The sequence below is a fragment of the Grampus griseus genome (genome assembly GCF_964374135.1).
Source record: "Grampus griseus genome assembly, chromosome: 1".
NCBI lineage: Eukaryota > Metazoa > Chordata > Mammalia > Artiodactyla > Delphinidae > Grampus > Grampus griseus.
The window spans coordinates 63,254,476-63,275,065 of record NC_139017.1 but is presented as its reverse complement, the minus strand read 5'-3'; the positions used below and the strand labels follow the sequence as shown (position 1 = coordinate 63,275,065).

The 20,590-nt window shown below is 45.0% G+C and overlaps 1 protein-coding gene across 1 annotated transcript; it reads left to right on the top strand.

Annotated features, from left to right (window-relative positions):
* Window positions 1-3,772: 3,772 nt before the first annotated feature.
* LRRC52 (leucine rich repeat containing 52) lies at window positions 3,773-20,514 on the top strand (the record flags this gene model as incomplete). The annotated part of the gene is made up of 2 exons (XM_082669043.1): window positions 3,773-4,394; window positions 20,189-20,514. 2 exons carry the CDS (start codon window positions 3,773-3,775, stop codon window positions 20,512-20,514), a joined length of 948 nt encoding a protein of 315 aa, XP_082525169.1.
* Between the last annotated feature and the right edge of the window lie 76 nt (window positions 20,515-20,590).

Here is a 20,590-nt window from a genome sequence, read left to right as displayed (position 1 = left end):
AGCACTGGGTGGTTGCTTGACTCTCTGTCCCTAGTGCTTGGGTCTTAAAAGCTCCAAGCATCTGTCCTCTCCCTGCACAGACTGGGTCTTCATAGAACTTTAAATTTGGAAGGGCCCTTAGAGAGCATCCTGTCTCATTTCACAGAAAGGAAATCAAGGTCCTAGGAGTCACAAAGTCACACTGCTTTACAGTGAGAGAAATCGAGTGTCTCGGTTGAGTCCACTTTGCTCTATGTCACCCTGCCCTTTCCTTTTATAATATCAGGGGCCTTTTGGATCACGAGAGAGCTGTTTGGAGGCACGCTGGTACCTGAGAGTGATCATTAAGCTGGGAAGTCAGTGTCTCTATCAGATACAGCTAAAAATAGAAGCCTGCCCAAGACCAGACTCAGCAAGAGAGATTGTACTGATACCAGGGGCTTCTCAGCGTGCTCACCTGATACCCCACCTGTGCTACGGGAAGGATCGTCATGCCGGCCACCTAGGGGGCAGAGGTAGGCTCATAAAACAGCTGTCCATACTAAGGGCAACTTAGCTGCAGCTGAAGCTGCATGAGTAGCTCACTGGGTGGTGCCTGACAGGTGGGGCTGACAGGTGACAGGTGGGGCTACGTGATGTGCTTAGAAGGAATAGAAAGGCTCTTCTCTTGGCTCCAAAATTCTTCCCCTACTGGCTCACTGGGTGGTGCCTGAAACCTCTCCATTAAGAAGGAGTTTGGAAGTCCTAAGGAGATTTGGAAATTATCTTGTCCACCTCTCCCAATATGTAGATGAGAAAAATAAAGCCCCAGAGACCTTAAACAACTCCACCAAGGGCAAACAGCCTCATCTAGAATTTCCCAAAAAAAGGATCCCTGAGATAGTAGTTTCACTAGATGTTCCTTGAAAGAAGAATTTTTAAGGTTCTGAGATCAGGTAGCCTGGCTACATTCTTTACCCTCCTTTTTCTCGTCCACTCATTCACTAACACATATTTACTCAGTCTCAAAATGAAGAACACACTTTAGGGATCTGGTCTAACCTGGAAAAGCTGAAATTAGCCTGTGGATGTTCAGACCTCAGGACCAAAAATTACACAGCTAGCTCAAGCCAAAGGACTATTCCTTGAGGTTAACCACTCATGATGCTTTGTTAAAATAATACTACTTCAGAGAGAGAGACACAGCCACTGTGTGTTGGTCAATAAGCTTTAGTATGCTTTATTCATCTAAGGCTTTTCTAAGTGACAACACTTGTAATCTTATGGCCAGACAGGTAAGCCTGAGCCTGAGGCTAATGTCTTGAGAAAGTTAGTCTACACGAGGGGCTGGAAATTCAATAGGGCAACATGGAGACACTGGTTCCCTGAGGAAAGGAAGAGTCAGAAAGAGAGAGAAAGTCATGGAAGAAAATGTGGACTTACTTCACTCAGCATGACCATCTCTAGGTCCATCCCTGTTGCTGCAAATGGCATTACTCCATTCTTTTTTATAGCTGAGTAATATTCCATTGTGTGTGTGTATATATATACCACATCTTCATTATCCATTCCTCTGTCGATGGACATTTAGGTTGCTTCCATAGCCTGGCTATTGTAAATAGTGCTGCTATGAACATTGGGGTGTATATATCTTTTCGAATTACGGTTTTCTCTGGATACATGCCCAGTAGTGAGATTGCAGGATCATATGGTAGCTCGGGAGATTGGGACTGAGATATACACACCACTATATATAAAACAGAAAACTAATAAGGACCTACTGTATACCCCAGGGAACTCTACTCAATACTCTGTAAGGCCTATATGGGAAAAGAATCTAAAAAAGAGTGGATATATGTATATGTATAACTGATTCGCTTTGCTGTACAGCAGAAACTAACACAACATTGTAAATCAACTATACTCCAATAAAAACTTTAAAAATAAAGTATTGAGAAGATATTTTTAAAAAAAAAAGAAAGGGTGGAACATCAATAAAATCACTCCACGAGCCCTGGTAGGCCAGGCAGCATCATCTCTCATCAAAAAGAAACACAACACACACAGCGCCATCTAAATAAAGCATCCCCACCCCACCCCACCATCAAACCACACCTTTGCCCCAGCCCCGAAAAGAAACGATCACTTTGGAAATTAATTCTTCTCCATAGACTTCATGTTCCAAATTCCTCTCCTGGGCAATCATGTAAGATCTGGCCAGGAATTTATCATTTTTTTTAATTATAAGGAGAGGGTGACACTTCTATCAATAAAATTCTGCTTCAATTAGTACAATTACCATTTGGGTCATTATTTTAAGTGTTTAAATTTCTACTTAAATAAGGTCACTTTCAATTCGGTAAACACACCAAAGTCATCATCCTAATTCATGGCCTGGGAATGCTGAGTAAGTAAACACAATCAAGCATTAGCTAACCAGCCACAAATCCACTTGAGTTTATTAATTTCTCTCTTGGCAGAGAAACAAGAAAAGGGAGCAAACCATCAGAGACATTCACGCATCATTCATTCAATAAATATTTATTACATACCAGGTGCCAGGCACTGTGCTAAGCTAAATATAGATTTCATTACTTTATTAATATTCAAGTTATGTTATCTATGAATGTTTCAAAGAATGAAATCCTATTTTCCCTAAAATAAAAATTTTAATTCCTGAGATGCTTTTTCTTTGTTTCTGCCCAATGTGCCTTCTTCCATAGAATGGGTGATACATCCTAACACTTAAGCTTCCAGACTCTCCATCCTTCCCTCCAAAAGACGCTCTCCCATTATCCTTCAAGCAGCTAATGAGTATAAACTCATACTAGAAGCACTAGTGAGGCCCTCATTATTAAAAATCCTAGAATATAAATGGTAAGAAATAGTTCCTATCATTGCACTCAGATTTTTTTTTAATACATTTGGGTTTTGTTTTAGGGGGAATATTTATACTTGCTCAAAAGGCTTTTAAATACTAGTACACATATATATTCCAAATGCAGACAGGGTTGTATGCAAACTGGGAATACAGTCGTAAGAACACCACCTTATTAGGGAATTTCCCTTGCCTCATTTCAAAGGCGCTCCCCCCTCCTCCACCCTTTCCCATCTTCTCCCGACAACACCCCAAAAATGGCACCTATCCAAACTCAATACCTAAGGAAGAGACCCACGCTGAGAACTGACCTCAGGTCACTTTTCACATCAGTAAAAAAAGGGAGCTGGACTGCAGATTTCCGTGATCTGATTCCGTGATTAGGGGGTCCAATCTAGTCTAATCCACTGCACCTCCTTGGGGAGCTGATTCACACGCGCGCACACGGTGAATCCGTGCGCTTCCCCCCACTCCCCCAGGGACAGCCGGCTTACTGAGTTAACACAAAACACCCTCACACCACCCAGAAGAAGAGTCAGGACTCTCCCTCCCTCAGCTGGGCAGTCTCCGGAGGCTGCTGACATCACAAAGGTGTCAACTGGCAACCTCATTGTCATGTGGCTCTCCCCTGGCTCCCCTTCACTTGCGAACGCAGGGAAAGAGTGAGACCTTTTAAAGCCGCCAAGCCGGCAGGCTTCCAGCAGCAGTCTGGGAGTGAGCAATCAGCAGAGCCACCAAGCCGGGCGGCAGGGCATTGGGCCTCGCGTTTCAACTTCTGTTCAGTTCTCCTGTAATGGAAAATCGCTTCGCCCAAAGCCAGTGTTACAGTTCTTTCCAGCGCCCCTCCCCCCGCCCCACCACGCCCCTCGGCAGCCTCCCGATCAGAGGGACAGCGCCCGCTGGCAAGTGGAAGGAGGGTAGTCGCCGCTTCTTACTATGTCCTGTGCTTCAGGCCCTGGGCCCGGGTGGTTACTCTTTTCCTTTGGAATGGGACTGGTATCGGGGTCAAGGTGTCCAAATAATTGTCAGTGTCAAGCCCAAGAAGTGATCTGCACAGGGGTCCAGTTAACTGAATACCCCTCTGACATACCCCTGAACACCCGGAGGCTGTACCTGAATGATAACAGCATCCGCTTTTTGCCAGCGATGAATCTAGGACTCCTCAGTGACCTTGTTTACTTGGACTGTCAGAAGAACCTGATTCAGGAGGTGATGGATTATACCTTCGTCGGGGTCTTCAAACTCATCTACCTCGATCTCAGCTTCAACAATTTAACCTTGATCTCCCCATACAGTTTCTCCATGCTCAGCAATCTGGTGCAGCTGAACATCTCCAGCAACCCTCATCTGTTATCACTCAACAAGTACACCTTTGCCAACACCAGCTCTTTGAGGTACCTGGACCTCAGAAATACCGGCTTGCAGACCTTGGACCCTGCTGCCTTCCATAACCTCATAACACTCCAGACCCTGTATCTGAGTGGAAACCCCTGGAAATGCAACTGCTCTTTCCTGGACTTCACCATCTACTTAATAATGTCCCCTGTGAACCATCCAGGTGAGGACTTGATTGGGTGCGGGGATGAGGATGTGATGGCATAGGAGGAATTGGTTCCAGAAAAAGTGAAGTCAAAAGATGGTCAGTGTGGGAGAGATATCTGGGTAAAGTTGATTGAAAGCGTTCTTATTGCTCTGCAGGATCCATCCCTGGGTTGACTGGAGAGGCAGTAAGGACCAGTAGAAAAAGTTCTAGAATAGCCATCCAAATAGCTGAGTTCTGCTCCCGCACTCAGCCCTTACTACTTGGCCGTCCTTGGGGAAGTCACAATTTCTCTGTGCCTCAGTTTCTTGATCCATAAAGTAGGGACAGTATTACCAAACATACAGAGTTGTCATGTCAACAGGAAATGATATGTGTGGAAACGGTAAAGTACTGTAACTGCAAAGTGACAAAGAAATACAGGGACACTGTATTCCATTGGTAAACTATTTTAATCTGTTTAAGTCAGTGACTGACTTTTTTCAGGATCTAAAAGTAAATTCAGTCATTCATAGCCAGCAGAAAATCCAGTGGTATGATATACAGAAGGGAAAGTTCAACAGAGACAGAGGAGGGGCACGTGAGCGACCTGGACATGAATGAGAGAGAGAGGAGAAGAGAAGGCATTTGATATCTTCTTTGTCTTCAGATGCTAACCTCACAAGGAAGGAGAGCACGGCATGAATGGGTGGAGAATGGACCACCAGTGTCCACTGTGTCAAGCAGGGAGATTCCAATCTCACAGGCAGACTCTCAAGTCTTACCTGGTAGAGTTCCAAGCCAGTTGCTGCCACTCTATCCACTGTCCCCACCCCTCTGCCATGGTCCCTGGGGCACTCTGGTGCCTCATCCCTTCTTCTTTTCAGTGACTTTACTGTCCCATTCTTATCCTTCAATTCCCCCACTCCACCAATACCACTTTCACCCAGGGAAGTCAGAGCTTAGTAGAAGTGTGAAATAACCCCTCACAGAAAGCCTGGAGGCACTGATGTAATTAAACCCTATCAGAACCAAATCTTCTCTGCCCTCCCTGGGTGTGTGTTTTTGAAAATATTTTCATGCACCAGCTTCACAAAAGTCCTGCTGAAGTTTCCATCCTGAAGTCCTGCCCATGTGGCAATATTCTAGAAAGTTTCCTGATCAAAATGACAGACTTTAAGGCGCACTGGGGGAGAAGGAGATGGGTGGTGAGAACAAGTAAAAATGTGCCCTCCTGGCTTTCCAACGCACGTGTCTTGAACTGTCTTCCAGGCAGGGACTGGAATCTGATGAGGCAAGCAAGGCTTCCAGGATGCAGAATCGAAGGTGGCACCGAGACTGAGTGTCTCCTTAAATTTTGTGCCCGAGGCACCTGGCCCTGCTGCCAGGTACTTCAACTTGAGTTAGAATAAATCAAAAGGAACAAATTTTGTCAGACCATCTTAACAGTAGTAATCATAAAAGAACACAGGAGCAGTTTCTTGGGGGGCTTGCCTTGCCTTTCTAGTGATCATGCTTTCCACTTTTCTCAATGACTGGTGCTGTGCTGCTTTCTAGAAAGCTCTCTAAAAGAGGGTCAGTATTAATCATTCTCATGCATCAAATGTGATTCCCCAATGGGATTCTCCCTGTCAGTGTTCATGTAACTAGCCTGTGGACCGGCATCATCTTTTCTTGCCACCTCCCCACCGTTCATACACATTTTCCTTGAGCAGAAACCACCAATTTGCCAGGAAGACCCCCTACTTAGCTGAAAAGGGTAAGTAGCTTGGCTTCTTCCCCAGTGCCTAAGCCTATCACTTCAGTTCCCACCAAATCTCCTGTAATCAGAATTTTGCTTAAAAAGTTGTATCTTCTCAGAACTTTCAGGCTAACTACTTTGGACTCCTTGACTCAATTCAATCCAGGATTGAAAACCAGGTCTGTTTCACTGCATATTTTCAAAAACGTCAGTGGCGGGTGTCTATCTTGTCAAGCTCATAAGCTCCTTGTGAATGAAGAGTCTGGCTTTTGAGGTAGACAAATCTTTCATCCACTGGCCAGTGGGAGCCCCCCACCCTGACGCACACACACACACACACACACACACACACACACACACAACTGCTAATCTGCTCATCTCCCTCTGCTGTTTGGTGGCGTAGAGGAACCCTCCCAGTTCACTTCATACAGAAATATGGTCTCATTGCTCCAGTTCACTACTATTATCTCTTAAAAACAACAGTGAGCCCCAGCTCAGACATAGAATAATTTAGCTTTGTACGGAGCTTTGCAGCTGCTGAAGTTTTTTCACACATGCTGTTTCAGTTTCTCTACTTGAGTGTCACACCAACCCTTAAATTTTGTGCTCTAGGACTGGAAGAGGCTAGGATGGGTATTTTTAACCCCTATCCTATGGTTGAGAAGATAGACTGATTCACCCAAAACCACACAGCTACTAAAAGGCAAGAAAATGGTTGGAACCTCCTGATTTCAAATTCAAGTCTTTTCCCATGTGGCAACTCTCTCTTAAATCCTCATATTACATAACTATGATTGAATAAGTCACTTTAGTTATAAATATAAGTCATGTTTTAAGCATATGCCCACAGCACCTAAATTTCAGCTTTACCTGTCTACACTTGGAACTCACACTAGATCATTTTCATTGGATAATAAGTCCTAGTCATCATAAACTCATTATAATATGCCTGCACTTCCCTTGCAAACTGAGGTTTCACCCCAATCTACCCGAACTCTAAAAGAATGAACCTAACCTCAGTGTTTGCTCTCCTTTGCATGTTATTCAGTCTGGTTCTCCCTTCCCATACACACACACACACACACACACACACACACACACAACCACAAACATACACATGAACACACATGCAAACACATACATACATGCACATATACAAACACAAAGTTGTATCTACACAAACATACCATACATACATATATACATAATTACATACACACTCACCCACGTATTACATATGCATGACACACATACACATATAAATGCACAGATACACGTCAACACATGAACACACACACAGACACATACACAAAAAGCTGAAAACACTCACACAATAAAATTCATTAGATGCTTCTCTTGCCCTTTAGCCAGACCTCAACATAATGGAAGATGTTTATTTCATGTGACTCTCATATGATGATTCCTGCCTCTGTTAGGTGGAAATATCTTTGCTATTTACAAACACTCTAGTTGAACTCTCAACCTTTAGCCCACCTATTATACCACATTTTCTATCAAAACGGTACTCTCTGGCATGTTCTAGAATGAGGTCTACACATCTCTTCCCCATGTGCCCAAATTTCAGGATACAGGAAGAATTTCTATGAAATAAGCTAAATGACCTGGTTGTTTATAAAGGAGAATCCAACTTAAAGATGGGTTTCATTTTAGACCCAGGGAGATACTAAACCTCAGTATTGGGAGATTTTGCCTGCAGTGCAGTATTGAGGTCTGCATGACAGCAGAATTCCAGTATATAGACCCCTTGTAAAGCAAGGCAGTGAAGTAAGGGACTTCCATGCTACCACTCAGCTCAGGCATTCATCCATTTAAATATTTATTGAGTGCCTATTATGTGCCAAACAAGTGTTCATAGAGGTAGCTAGCCAAGAACCCTGGGGTTGTGCATTGAGATTCATCTGACTATGGGCCACCTGCACCTTATGTGTCCCACGGTCCAATTAGGCACAGCAGAACTAACCTCATGGACACAGCAAGACAAAAAAGGCAAGCATGTGCCTTTTGGGGTAGAACAAGTACTTCGGACAGCCTCAGCTTCAGGTGGTGAAGGACGGCCACCATACAGGCAGGAGAGCCCAGTATGAAGAGCTCAGGTTCTGGAGTGTAACGGTTGTGGATCATAACCCTAGCCCTGCCACTTTGTATCTGTAGGAGATAGATAATTTACTTAAGCTCTCCACACTTCAGTTTCCTCATCTTTCAGACAGGTCTAATAATAGAACCAACCTCTCTAGGGCTGGTGTAAGGATGAAATGAGAACATTTAAAAACTGTCATCAACATTAAGCCTGGCACACCATAAACATTCAATAAACAAATGGTTGGCAGATGTAGGAAAGACACAGGATACTAAGAGAGTAGCAAATATCATTCAGGTCGTCCCTGGGACAAGCAGTGGACTTCAGGAAGGCTCAGTCTTATTGGAGGACAGTGTACCCTGTGCAGGAGATATGACTGTACAGATGCATATGGGGATATAAATAGGAGATGGGAAGGTAGGCAGCAGGTCCAAGGATTCTAATCCCTGAGAAAATGGGACAGAGGGAATCCTGGATTTGAATATCGGATGAGTTATGAATACAGGAGTTCAGACCCTGGGAAATAAAACCAGAAGCTGAAATCAAGGCTTGGTCTCAGCCCAGGCCATGAGACTCAGGGCTGGGCCAGCAGCAGCAAGGTGGCTCTTCCTGAGTCACCTGAGTCTGGAACTGAAGTTCTATCTTAAACACAAACCCCACTTCCAGAAACAGGTGTGAACGTGCAGACATCTTTCAAGGGATGAGGGCAAGGAGGTCAGTTCAACTATGGGGCAGACATGGCCTTAGGAGAAGGAAGTCACCTACATGGTGTAATTTTGTGATCTGAAGAGTAATGAGCAGCATTTTTGCCCCAGTCTCTCCCCATCCACTGCCTACCATTGGGCTAAAATTAGCCATTAGAGATTCATCCTTCTCGGTCCCTAAAAGTGCCCCAACCTTGAAAAGGATTGTGAACAAATATGTAAGTTCCAGGGCAGAATAATACCGGTGCCCCTAAGCTTTTATCAACTTTCATATCAGAGGGAAGAGTGAGTTCTTGGGAAATGCAATTAGCTAAGATTAATTCTGCAGCAGTGGGGGAACCTTGAAGGAAGCCAAGATCCAGGAAAGAAATGGAGAGGTGTTAAAACAAAAGACATGAGGGCAATAATATGTCCTTCCCCTATGTCACACCTTGGCTAAGTTCACCCCCCACAGAGGGGCTATAGAGGAGGCTGAATGTTTTATTCACCTTATTTCATCACAAGGCTACAGCAGATAGGAACATCAAAACTTTCCCATATTGACAAGAGATTTGGCGCTATCATCAAAAGTCTTCCTCAAAGGAAACCCTCCAATGATATACTCACCAGATGCACTGAAAACTGCCCAGTCCTCAAAGAGTTCACGTATTCACTTTCCAAACACAAAAATCATAGCAGAAATGGAGGTGAGTTGAAATGTGCTGGTTGCCTGGATGCTCTGATCAATACAGAGTTAAAACAGGTCCACAGATTCCATTTCCTTTTTGGCTCAGGTCAGAAAATAGGAGAACTAATTCCTGGCTGGAACTGTAATTTTCCAGTCATTAATGCTGTTTGAAGGTGAGAGTAGAAATTGAGCTCTTCCCAGGAGAGGGCTCCCCAGCAGGACGGGGTTGAATGCCTCTGAAGATGCTCTCAAAAACTCATGTAGCTCTAAGCTCCTGGACAGAAAAAGCCTGGCTTCCTACATGCCCTCCACCCTCAAAGTCTGGTCCACCACTGCCCAACAAAAGCTTATGCAGCAGTAGAAATGGTCTAAACCTGTGCTGTCCAATACACTGCCCACTAGCCACATGTGGCTGTTGAGCTCTTGAAATTAGGCTTGTAGAACTGAGGAACTGAATTTTTCATTTTACATCATTTCAATTCATTTAAATAGCCACATGTATGGCTAGTGGCCACCATATTGGTGGGCGAAGCCTTTAATATAGGAAGATATAGGAAGCTTAAACTGGAACTTTAGAATCTAGCCACGTCCCAGGTAAGTGGCTATAGAGCCCAGCCCAGCGTGGAGATCTTCTGACACCCAAGTTCAATGCTTTCTCCCATGCCATGGTATTTCCTTACTATCAGGCACATCACAGTCTATTCAACTCTGAAACATTTATTGTATGTTTATTACATGCCCAACATTGTATTTATGTTGCTGGGGTGCTTTATCACAGGGAAAGAAGTCATAATTCCTGTCCTTAATAAGGCAAATCTAGGGAGATACAAGAGAGAGAAAATGCAGTTGAAAGCCAGGAAGCCTGATCCCAGTCATGCCTGTGTGTGATTTGGGGTGAGTCATTTTTCCCTCTGAGTCTCATTTGTCTCTGAAATAAGGGAATAGGATTAGATACTCTATAAATCCCTTCTCGTTGGCAGCCTATGAACCTAAATAGAAAGATAAGATGCACTTAGATGAAGGAAAAGGAGAGCAGTGGTCAGCAGACAGGGTCCCAGATGAGCAAAGTGCACAACGAGTCCGTGTCGAGGTGCAGGTGTTCCTAGAGATGAGGGCAGTGGTCACACAATTAGGAAGTGCAACCTCTAACTCCTGCACTCTCCCGCTTCCTGTCTTAAGCAATGGCCTTGAACAATGTCTGGCCTTGAAAAATGCCTCCACCCCCCAGGCACTTAGTGCCCTGGACTTTCCTCCCAGACCTGATCTGCTCCACCAGTGGTTCTCAAACTGTAATGAGCGCAAGAGCCCAGGCTCCATGTCTAGAGGTGATGACTCAGTGAGATGTTGGGGCAGGTGCTCCTTAGGCCGCATTTTGAGAAACCCTAGGACAATGGTCTGGGTTCTAGCTCTATGGTGGCTGCTCCATCTGGTGAATAAATTGATTTACACTAAGATGTTAGTAGCTAATAATGTTTTGATATGTCTCCCTCAAGGAGCATTTGCAATGTGACAGGGAACAACCAGAAACAGTGAGAATTCAGAAAATCACAGGCTACTAAAACGTAGATGTGGAGGTAGTCTCAGGACAGAGGTTCCGTCTGTGTCAACACTTAAATTATAGTCCTTAGGCAGTCCTGCTTCGTCCGATGGTGGGGCCCACAAGTCAAAAAGAGGAGTCTGCACAGGAGTGCTGCCAATGCAGGGGGACAAAGCCACTCAGGGACATCTGCAGGGAGCAGGTGGGTTGGGTCATGTGCTGTTTCCAGTCCAAGTCATTTTGAGGGCATTTTGAACAGGAACATCTCAGTCTCATTCTGAGGCTATTTCATCCTGTATTCAAAGCTGCTCTCATAGGATAATGGCCCCATTTGAATCCACCAAGTACAAAATCATCTACAGCTGCGCCAAAACTTAGATTTCCAGAATGAATTCAGGTCCTCACACCCTTCCACTATTAATGCTAGCCCATCTCCTCCACCAGGGAAATTGCAATAAAGACCAGACACCAAAAGAGGGAACAGCTGGGCAGCAGTCATTGCCGAGGCTGTCAACTGCTCCGCTAGCACATCTCTCCCACCTTATCATGGACACCCTGGCCTTGTGGCTCCCTCCTGTTGAGAGCCAGAGGAGCAGCCTCATGAGGACAACAAGGGGGCTGAGAGGGGTGCGACTGGGTCAGTGATCCCTAAATCATCCAGAAAATTCGAGAAGGAATGGGGATGGCAAGCATGTGCGGTTTGGGAAGGACCTCTAACTCAGCCCTGTTGGAATCCCTGAGGGTGGGTGATCTAAAGTTCCCTCGAGCTCAGAAATGCCAGACCTCTATGCATGGCCCCTCTGATTGCCCAGCACCACTCAGGCCCCTGGAAGGAGGCAGTGCAAGGCCAGCCAAAGCAGCCAACCTCAGTTTCTTCATCTCTAGAGATGAAGAATTCCCCAAACTATAAGGAATCCAGCAAAGCATGGATGCAGCTAGAAAGAGAAACAGGGGTCTGGCCATCTAGGGCCTTTGTTTATGGTCTTTCTAGGGAACATGCAATGTATCCTGAGAAGTTTTGGCAGGCAGGCAAGATGGATACAGGGCCAGGAGGCTAGTATGGGCATTCAGACAAGAGAGGATGGCAACAGTGTGGATGAAGAGGTACAGACAGGTCAGAAGGAACTGTTTAGAAGGTAGAAGCAACAGGACTTGGGACTGAACTAGACCCTCCCAGAGTTCCCTGTACTCCCTTTGTGACTCTTAGCACAATTAACAGATTTGTATTAATTTAACATTTGTCTTCCCTGATAGACAGGAAGGTCTGTAAGAGCAAAGAGCAGGTCTGAATCTTCAGAAAGATTCAGACACAGAGAAAATGCTCAAGAAATATTTGAGTGAATAAAAAATCCATGAGACATGGAAAATAAAGGAAAAGAAAAAAATCAAGTATTGGCTTGGACAGCTATGGGGGCTCCACTGTGAGGAGGGGTAGTGAGGGGATTAGGAGAGAAGCCAAGTCCCATCATGAACGTGTTGAGTGGGAGGTCTTTGTGAGCCAGGAGGCATTTGGATATTCTGACCTGAAATTCATAATAGAGAATAAAATATATGTTTGGAAATCATCAGCTCACTGGTGATCATCAAAACCAAACAAAGGATGAGATCAGCCAGGGAAAGAGTTTAGAATGAGAGGGTAACAGGGCAAGGACAGAAGCTTTGGGGGAATGCCAACATATTGAAGCATCAAGTAAGAAGAGCAGAGAACTTAATAAAGTGAAGGGACCAGCAATGGAAATATGGTGCAGGGTGGTGTGGTCTTTCTAGACAGAGGGAAGAACAAGTGCAAAGGCCCTGGGGTGCAATGAGCTCGATGTAGCAGAAGGTGGGTATGGCTGAAGTGGAGTGAAGCCAAGGTAAGAAATGAGGTAAAAAATCAGAGGCCAGATCTTATAGGACCAACAGGCCATGGAGAGGCTTTTGACTTTATTCTAAATGTGACAGGAAGTCACGAAAGGGTTTTGAGCGAGAAGTGACACGATCTATGGTTTACAGCTGGTTCCCACTGCTAGATGGAGAGAGACTGTGGAAAGTGGGGACACAAGTTAAGAGGCTGTCACAGTTCAGGCAAAGGGAAGACTGTGGCTTGGCCCAGGGTAATGGTCCAGAAGATAAGAAGAGGTAAGAATTGGGATATATTTTGAAGGTAGGACTAACAGGATTGTCTCATGGCTTAAATTATGGGATGTGAGAGAGGAAACAGGAAGGGCTCCCAAGTGTCTGCCTGGGTGACTGGTGAACGGTGCTGTCTTCCACCACTGAACTTTTCTAAATTGCCTATTATCCATGAGGATAATAACTGTCCACTATCTGGATTTTTCTGAGAAGATGAGTTATTATTCAGCAGGTCCAGCTCTAGGCCAAACTGAGAGCAAACTAGGGTTTTCCATTAGCTTCCAGGAACTGCTTGGTACCATCCCCCAGGCCTGTCATGTAGCTGGCTCTCCTCCTCCATCAAGAAAGGCAGTAGCAGGGGTTCCCCAGGGAAGGGATTAAGTCATTGGCTTCTTTTTCAGAGGACTTTACACTTTAAGCCTTCTTTTATCAGTGGAATGAATGGTTCTATCTCCTGCTGACAGAATTTTGGGCACTGACAAGCACATGAGAAGTATTATGAGGAAAAGGGGTCTTTCTACCTCTAAATCTTGCCCATATACAACCACTTATACAAAAAAAACCAGTCCTGTAGCCTAAAGCACCCTTAAAGCACAGGAATAATCAGATTGAACTTGCTGGATTTCAAGGTTGTTCCTGTAATGTTCCAAGAGTCTATGAATCAGGTTTAACCTTTACCAAAATATGAACTCTTTATCCAAGGGAAAAAACTGTATCAGATAAGAACTGTACTGCCCAAGCCCAAATCGTCCAAAGCCAAGGATGCTTCAGACAGAGAGTCAGCACACTTTCCATGAAAGGGCAAATAATAAATATTTTAAGCTTTGTGGGTCTTTGTTGCCACTATTCACTCTGTCATTTGTAACATGAAAGCAGCCATAGAATATACATGAATGAATGGGCATGGCTGTGTTCCAATAAAACTTTATTTACAAAAACAGGCTGCAGGATGGATTTGGCCCACAGGTTGTAATTTGCTGAAGCCTGGCTTATGCCATCAAGGGAAGACAGCTGAGTGATGAGGAAAAGAAGCTCTAGGGTGGCAAAGGTAGGAGCCAATGGAGGACTAGAAATGCTCAGAGGACCATGCATGAGGGTCTAAGAAGGGAGCCTTGCTGGCCAGTTGGCTTTGGTGGTGCTGGGCTGCTATACGGTCCAGTCTAGGTTTCCCTCTAGGGAGTCTTCTCCTCTGGGCCACCCATAGTACAGCAGAATATGATAGTGACCCCTCAAATTCTATCAGAAACCAGTCCTAAACAGCAAGGCCAAAAATATGAGTTTAAGAACTGCTGTATGAGATTAAACCGATAATCCAGCCATTCTCTATGCATTCAATAGACATTTATCAAACCTCTGTTGTGTACCAGGCACTAGGGATACAAAGGTGAACAGATAGGGTCTCTGCTCTCAAACAGTAATTGGGGAATAATAATAACTACCTTTTGCCATCATGCTGGCAGCCCTTGAATCCTCAGCCCCTTCCCCATCTGCACTTACCCTCATTTCCTTCTCTGCAGTCTCAGAGGACACTTCAAGGCTTACCCCTCCATTTGAACAGAACAGTCATCTGTTCCTGCCTCCTCCAGGACTTCACACCCCTTAGCTCACTGAATCCTTCCCCAGACTCTCATGAGGTAAGCAGGGATTGGTATTAGCCTAGTGTAGAGTAGTCTAAGATGGCAAGAGGTTAGTTAGCTGACCCACCTATAGTCTTCTATCTCCCCAGGTTCCCTTTCCTCCAGCCGAGCATTATGTCAATGACATTGACCCCAAGGGGCATTAATAACAAACAATATTTAATTCACTCAACAAACATACTTTGAGCTCTAGTATGTGTTAAGCACTATTCTAGATGTTGAGGACACAACAGTGAAAACAAATCCATGTCTTCATGGAGTTCATAATCTAGTGGGCAGAGGCAGACAAATGAATAGGTAGTTGACAAATACATAATTTAGCTGGAGAAAAGAATACGGAACATCTAATGATGTTCAGGCAAGCTAGGGCCTAAGGAGGAGAAATAAGGGAATTAGGCCTTTGTCTAGGTTCCAGGTGGAAGTTTCATGACAAAGTGCTTAAGCTGATGGAAACTGGTATTTGCTCTCCAAGTTGCAGTGTAATTGAGAGAGAAGTCTCCAGATTCTATTCTCTCACTTTACGTGGCCACCACATGGAGGCTGGCCTCCTCCACTCAGCCCAGACAGGTCCTAAGCAAGACTGCCCAGGGAGCTCAGAGCAGCCTGCTCCTCTGGAGAGCTCAGCAGACCCCAGAACTGTGGTCGCTTCTGCAGACCAAGAAAAGGAGCAATTCCTCTTAAAACCACCAGGTTCAAGCTGGCTTTCTGAAGGAAGGCTTTCTGGGTTCCTGCATTAACAGGTGTGGTTCTGGGCCCCAGAAACTCTTGCTGCTCCATGCATTCGATTTTGGCAGACAGGTTTTCCACCTGTGAGCAATGTGCCACATGTGGAACTAAATAAGAGGGTAGTTTATGTTTCCTTAGGAACTATTTGCAGGAAGAATTTAAACATTAATGATACTGTAATTGTACCTGGGCGCTTTAACTGGGGCAAATGTCCTGCACCCATGAAGTAGAGCTGAGGAAGTGATAAGATGGGGCTTAGTCACATGTTTGTAATGTGAATGAAAGCCCTGGGATTGTGCAGCGCACAGAACACACAGCCTTTTCTCAGAGGCAAGGAGATCAAGAAAGGCAGAGACAGAATAATTGATGAACAATTTATTCATTCTGTAGCCTGGGAATAGTTAAAACTACTTAGTGGGGTGCTCAGGAGTAGAATTTAATTTTGTGAAGCACCTTATATGGTGTCTAGCACATATCAGACACTCCAGGATGAGTAGATAGGTCTATAAACTCTAAAGTCATCATACTAGACTAGGAAAAGAATGCATGACTAACAAGCTAAAGAAGAGGAAATGAAATAATAAAATAGAAGGAACATAGTCAAGGGGTAGGGTCATTTAAAAAGTAGGACAAATGGAAAACAAATAGTTAATCCAAATATATCAGTCTAACATTAAACATTAATGGGCTGATTAAAATACAAAGTTTGCTAGATTGATGAAAAACAAAACCAAACTACATCCTGCTTACTAAATATGCCTTAAGTATAGAAACATAGAAAGATCAAAAGTAAAAGGATGGGAAAAGCTACACAATGCAAACACTAACCAAAAGAAATTTGGTACAGCCATACTTATGTCATCAAACAGAGTACACTTTAAGGTACGAAGCATTACTACAGATAATAAGTGATATTGATCAATGAGAAAAGGATAAATCTACCAAGAAGAGGTAACTTTATATGCATCTAATAGCATAGCTTCAAAATAGGTAAAGCAAAACTTGACAGAATTATACAGAGAAGTAGACAACTGCATAATCATAACTGGTGGTTTTAACATACTTCCCCTGTAACTAATAGACAACTAACAATCTAATAGTAACGGAGACAATAGTTTTGAAAAGTCAATAAAAAGTCAAAGAATATAAAAAGTCGATAAAGATATAAATAAAATAAATAAAGATACAGAAGATCTGTATAAAACCACACCCTAATCAACATACAATGTACTCAACAAAGACAGAATACATTTTTTTCAGTGCACATGCAAAAACTACTAAAATCGACTTTATGTCCAGCCATAAAGCAAATTCTCAATAACTCTCAAAGGGTTGAAATCATAAAGAGTATGTCTCTGACCACAGTAGAACTGAACTAGAACTCAATAATAAAAACATTACTAGAAAATCCCCAAATACTTAAAAATTATGTAATTCATTCAGTGAATGATAGCTCTTATTATCAGAGCAGTAATGATCAAACAAGGATTGTGTCATCAAGAGCTAAAAATGTCTCTAGTAGGAGAGAAAAGATGTACCCCTTTTCTAGCAAATAACCACCAAGCAACACAGGATGTGATAGGTGCAGTAAGAATGATACTAGGAAATGCTATAGATGAGTTCGAAGTGGGAACAATCAAATAACTGCCCCTGATGCGGTTTGGGAAGGGTTACTGGGGGTAGATGCAGGTACACTAGACCTTGAGGGATAGGAAGGACTTGATCACGTAAAAGTTAGAGGAAGAGATATTTGATGCAAAAAGAGGAGTGTAACAAAGCTAGCTACAGATAAGGGGGATATGTAATCAAGGAATAAAGGCAGTTTAATATGAAAAGGGTGGGGTACTGGGAGAACTCAGAATTAAGGTGGGGAAGGTAGGAGGGGGCAGATCCTGAGGGCTCTGAACAGCAGGCCAGTTGATCTGGATGTTATTCTGAGCCCCACAGGGGAGTCAGAGGAGGGTTTTGATCCAGAGTGTGGCTGGCAAGAGCCTAGCTTGCAGAAGGGGAAATCTGGCAGGAGTGTGTGAAATGGTCCAGAGCTGGGAAACTGGGAATGGGTGGAGACAGACCTGCTAAGAGTTGAGAGCTCACACCTTGGCGGTGACAGGCAATGAGGGGGGGAGAGTGAATGCAGCAGTAGAAAAACCCTCCCCACAGATCCACCCACATCCCTCACTTAAAAGCAGCCTAACGATGCATTAAAATCACTGCCTAATTGCTCCTTTCAAGGTAATGCTCCAAAATGGAGAAATATGCGTTTAATGTTTAGTCTCATCTCTGCCACCCAAGCGCCAATTTAAAAGCCTAATCTTTTTAAAAATAGAATGAGGTAAACTGCCGTAGGCACACTCCAGACCCTCGGAATCCCACGTTCTCCTTTCTCAAATACATCTTTCTTTGTATATTCCCACGTGGTGTCTCTGGCAGCTTGGGCAGGTGACTTAAGCCCTCTCTTGCTAGAATTCCTGAAGATGGCAGGGGCCTGCCTTACTCCTCACTAGCCCCACTCTTGGGCCTCCTGGGCAAAGCCCCAGAGGTCCTGGAAGCAGGCTGACTAGAGACAGGTCTTGAGGTGTAATTGTGTTCCTGTCCCTTTACAGCACGCTGAGATGGAGGCCCAAGGCCCCTTTCCCTCTCCCACGGGCCAGGGTTGCCCTGAGGGCCACTGTCTCACACTCATTCTAGAGAGGGGCTTCTTCCTCTCCTTTCCTCTGTAATCTTTGTAACCAGTGGATGTAGCAGCCCCCATGCTGGCTTCCTCCTCGTATGTCTACAGCCTCCTCCATCAGGGAGTCCTCACAGCACCACAGACTTCAGGCCATCTTCCTGAAAGTAACAAATGACTTCACTATAGGTGCACTGACCCAGAACCAGGGTGCAGGGAATAGTGTCCAGCTTGGAGAGGACTTAGCACTCAGCCTGGACAGCTGTCTCCAGCCACCCAAAGCCAGCTGCCTCCTACCCAGTCAGCTCACTCTGTATTCCTCTCCCTAATTCTCCTGCTTCTAGCTCCAGTCCAGACCTGATTTCCCTCACGTCCTTGGTCACCAAGGATATCAGTGTCTTCACATAGTCTGGAGTTTCTACCCTGATCTAGGTGAAGCTTCCCCCCACACTTGCCTCTCTCTGTATCTCCCACTTCTGCCAAAAAAGCTCAGATAGCTCAGTCTGGGTTTTCTCTGTCTCCTGTCCCCTGACTGGAACCTGCAGGTTATCCAAAACCTTCAAGTTAGGAAACCTTCCTGCGTCTCAGTTTCCTTATGTGTAAAACAAGGATGATAGTGTGTGTCAACGTTGCTGTAAGAATTAAACGAGATAGCATTTGTATATCACTTAGCATGTAGACAGAACTTAGTAAATATCAGCTGCTATTATGATTTGGATCATAGTTTTCTCAAACCCTGGTCTCAACCCTGAATGGGAGCTCATTTATCTAATGCTTATTTATATTCACCTGGACACCGCTCACAGACACCTCAGCATCAACACGGCGGAGTATATGGAGCTAGAAAAACGCAGGGCTGATGACAGGGCTGAGTCATCTGTGCATCTATTGTGCACAGTGTATTGTGTGCACTATTGTGTACAAAGCTTGCCTTCTCACCTGCGGCAGTTAAATCCTCCTAACTACCCTGAGAATAGGTATCATTCTTTGTAAGATGAGGCAATGGTATTCAGAGACAGAGTCAGACATCCTGCTGAAGTTTACCAAATTAGTAAGTAACAGTGTGTTTGAACCTTAGTCTGTCTGTCTCCAGAGCCCACTTTGCCTTCTGTTATATACTGAAGTCCGCAGTGCTTGGTGTGGAAAGGTGCTGAGAGAAGGAGCCAGGCAGCTGAGTCAGTGGCTAAAAAGGACTGAAGGCTCATGTAGATCATATGATCATCTAGTGATACCAACATCACCACTGAGAAACAGAACTGCTTCCGGTATTGGCTGTCTCTTTTCCCTGAGCTCCCCCTTTGTTTCTCCAGGTTGGGGGCAGGTGGAGCTGAGGGTGAGGCATAGAGAGCACACAGTAGGCATTTCCAGAGAATTTTGTCCCTCCTAAGTGGCGTGCGATGACATTGGGTGGCCTTAGTGATCCCTGGCTGGGCTCAGGAACAGGACAAGGGGAAAGGGCAAAGCAGAGGGGGAAGGAGGGGGTCAATAAGAGGAAGGGGAGACAGAGATGACGAGCACTGGTGGAGTTCTGTGGAGTGTCAACACTCCACGGCAATCTTGCTTAAGTTTCCAACCTCCCAGCTCCTGCTGTGGTCTCTCGTTCCTTGAGGAGCTTTAGAAAGCAAAGCCCATTTTCAGGAGGTGAATCTGAACACAGCTAAGCCTCGGGCAAAAAGCAGTCCAGGAGCAGTCTCAAACCTTAATGTGCCCCAGAGATCACCTGGGGATCTTGTTAAGATTCAGATTCTGATTCAGGAGGCCTTGGGGCGGTGCCTGAGATTCTGCATTTCTAACGGGGTCCCTGTGATGCCGATATCGCTGGCCCGCAGACCACACTTTGAGTAGCGAGAGTCCAGACAGCCTCTCCAAGTCCCTGCTGGCCTCAGCACCCTGGGAGTTCTGCTGTTTCAGCACTCTGCCTGCTGTGTGTTTCCTCTTAGATGAACAAAATGCCACGTGCCTGGAGCCCACAGAGCTGGCAGGGTGGCCCATCACGAAGGTGGGGAACCCGCTCCGGTACATGTGCATCACGCACCTGGACCACCAAGACTACATCTTCCTGCTGCTCATCGGCTTCTGCATCTTCTCCGCGGGCACCGTGGCCGCCTGGCTGACGGGCGTGTGTGCCGTGCTCTACCAGAATGCCCGCCGCAGATCGAGCGAGGATGAGGCAGAGGACGAGCTCGGGCAGAGGGTAGAAGCCAGCAGGAGGATTTTTCAAAGCAGGGTGGAGTCTGGCCAGGACGGGTTTCCTCAGCTGATTTAGTTACCAGGCGCTGCTGTCTGATGGACCTTTCCCCGGCTCCCTGCTTTCTGTCTTGCCCTCCCCTTCCCACTCCTCA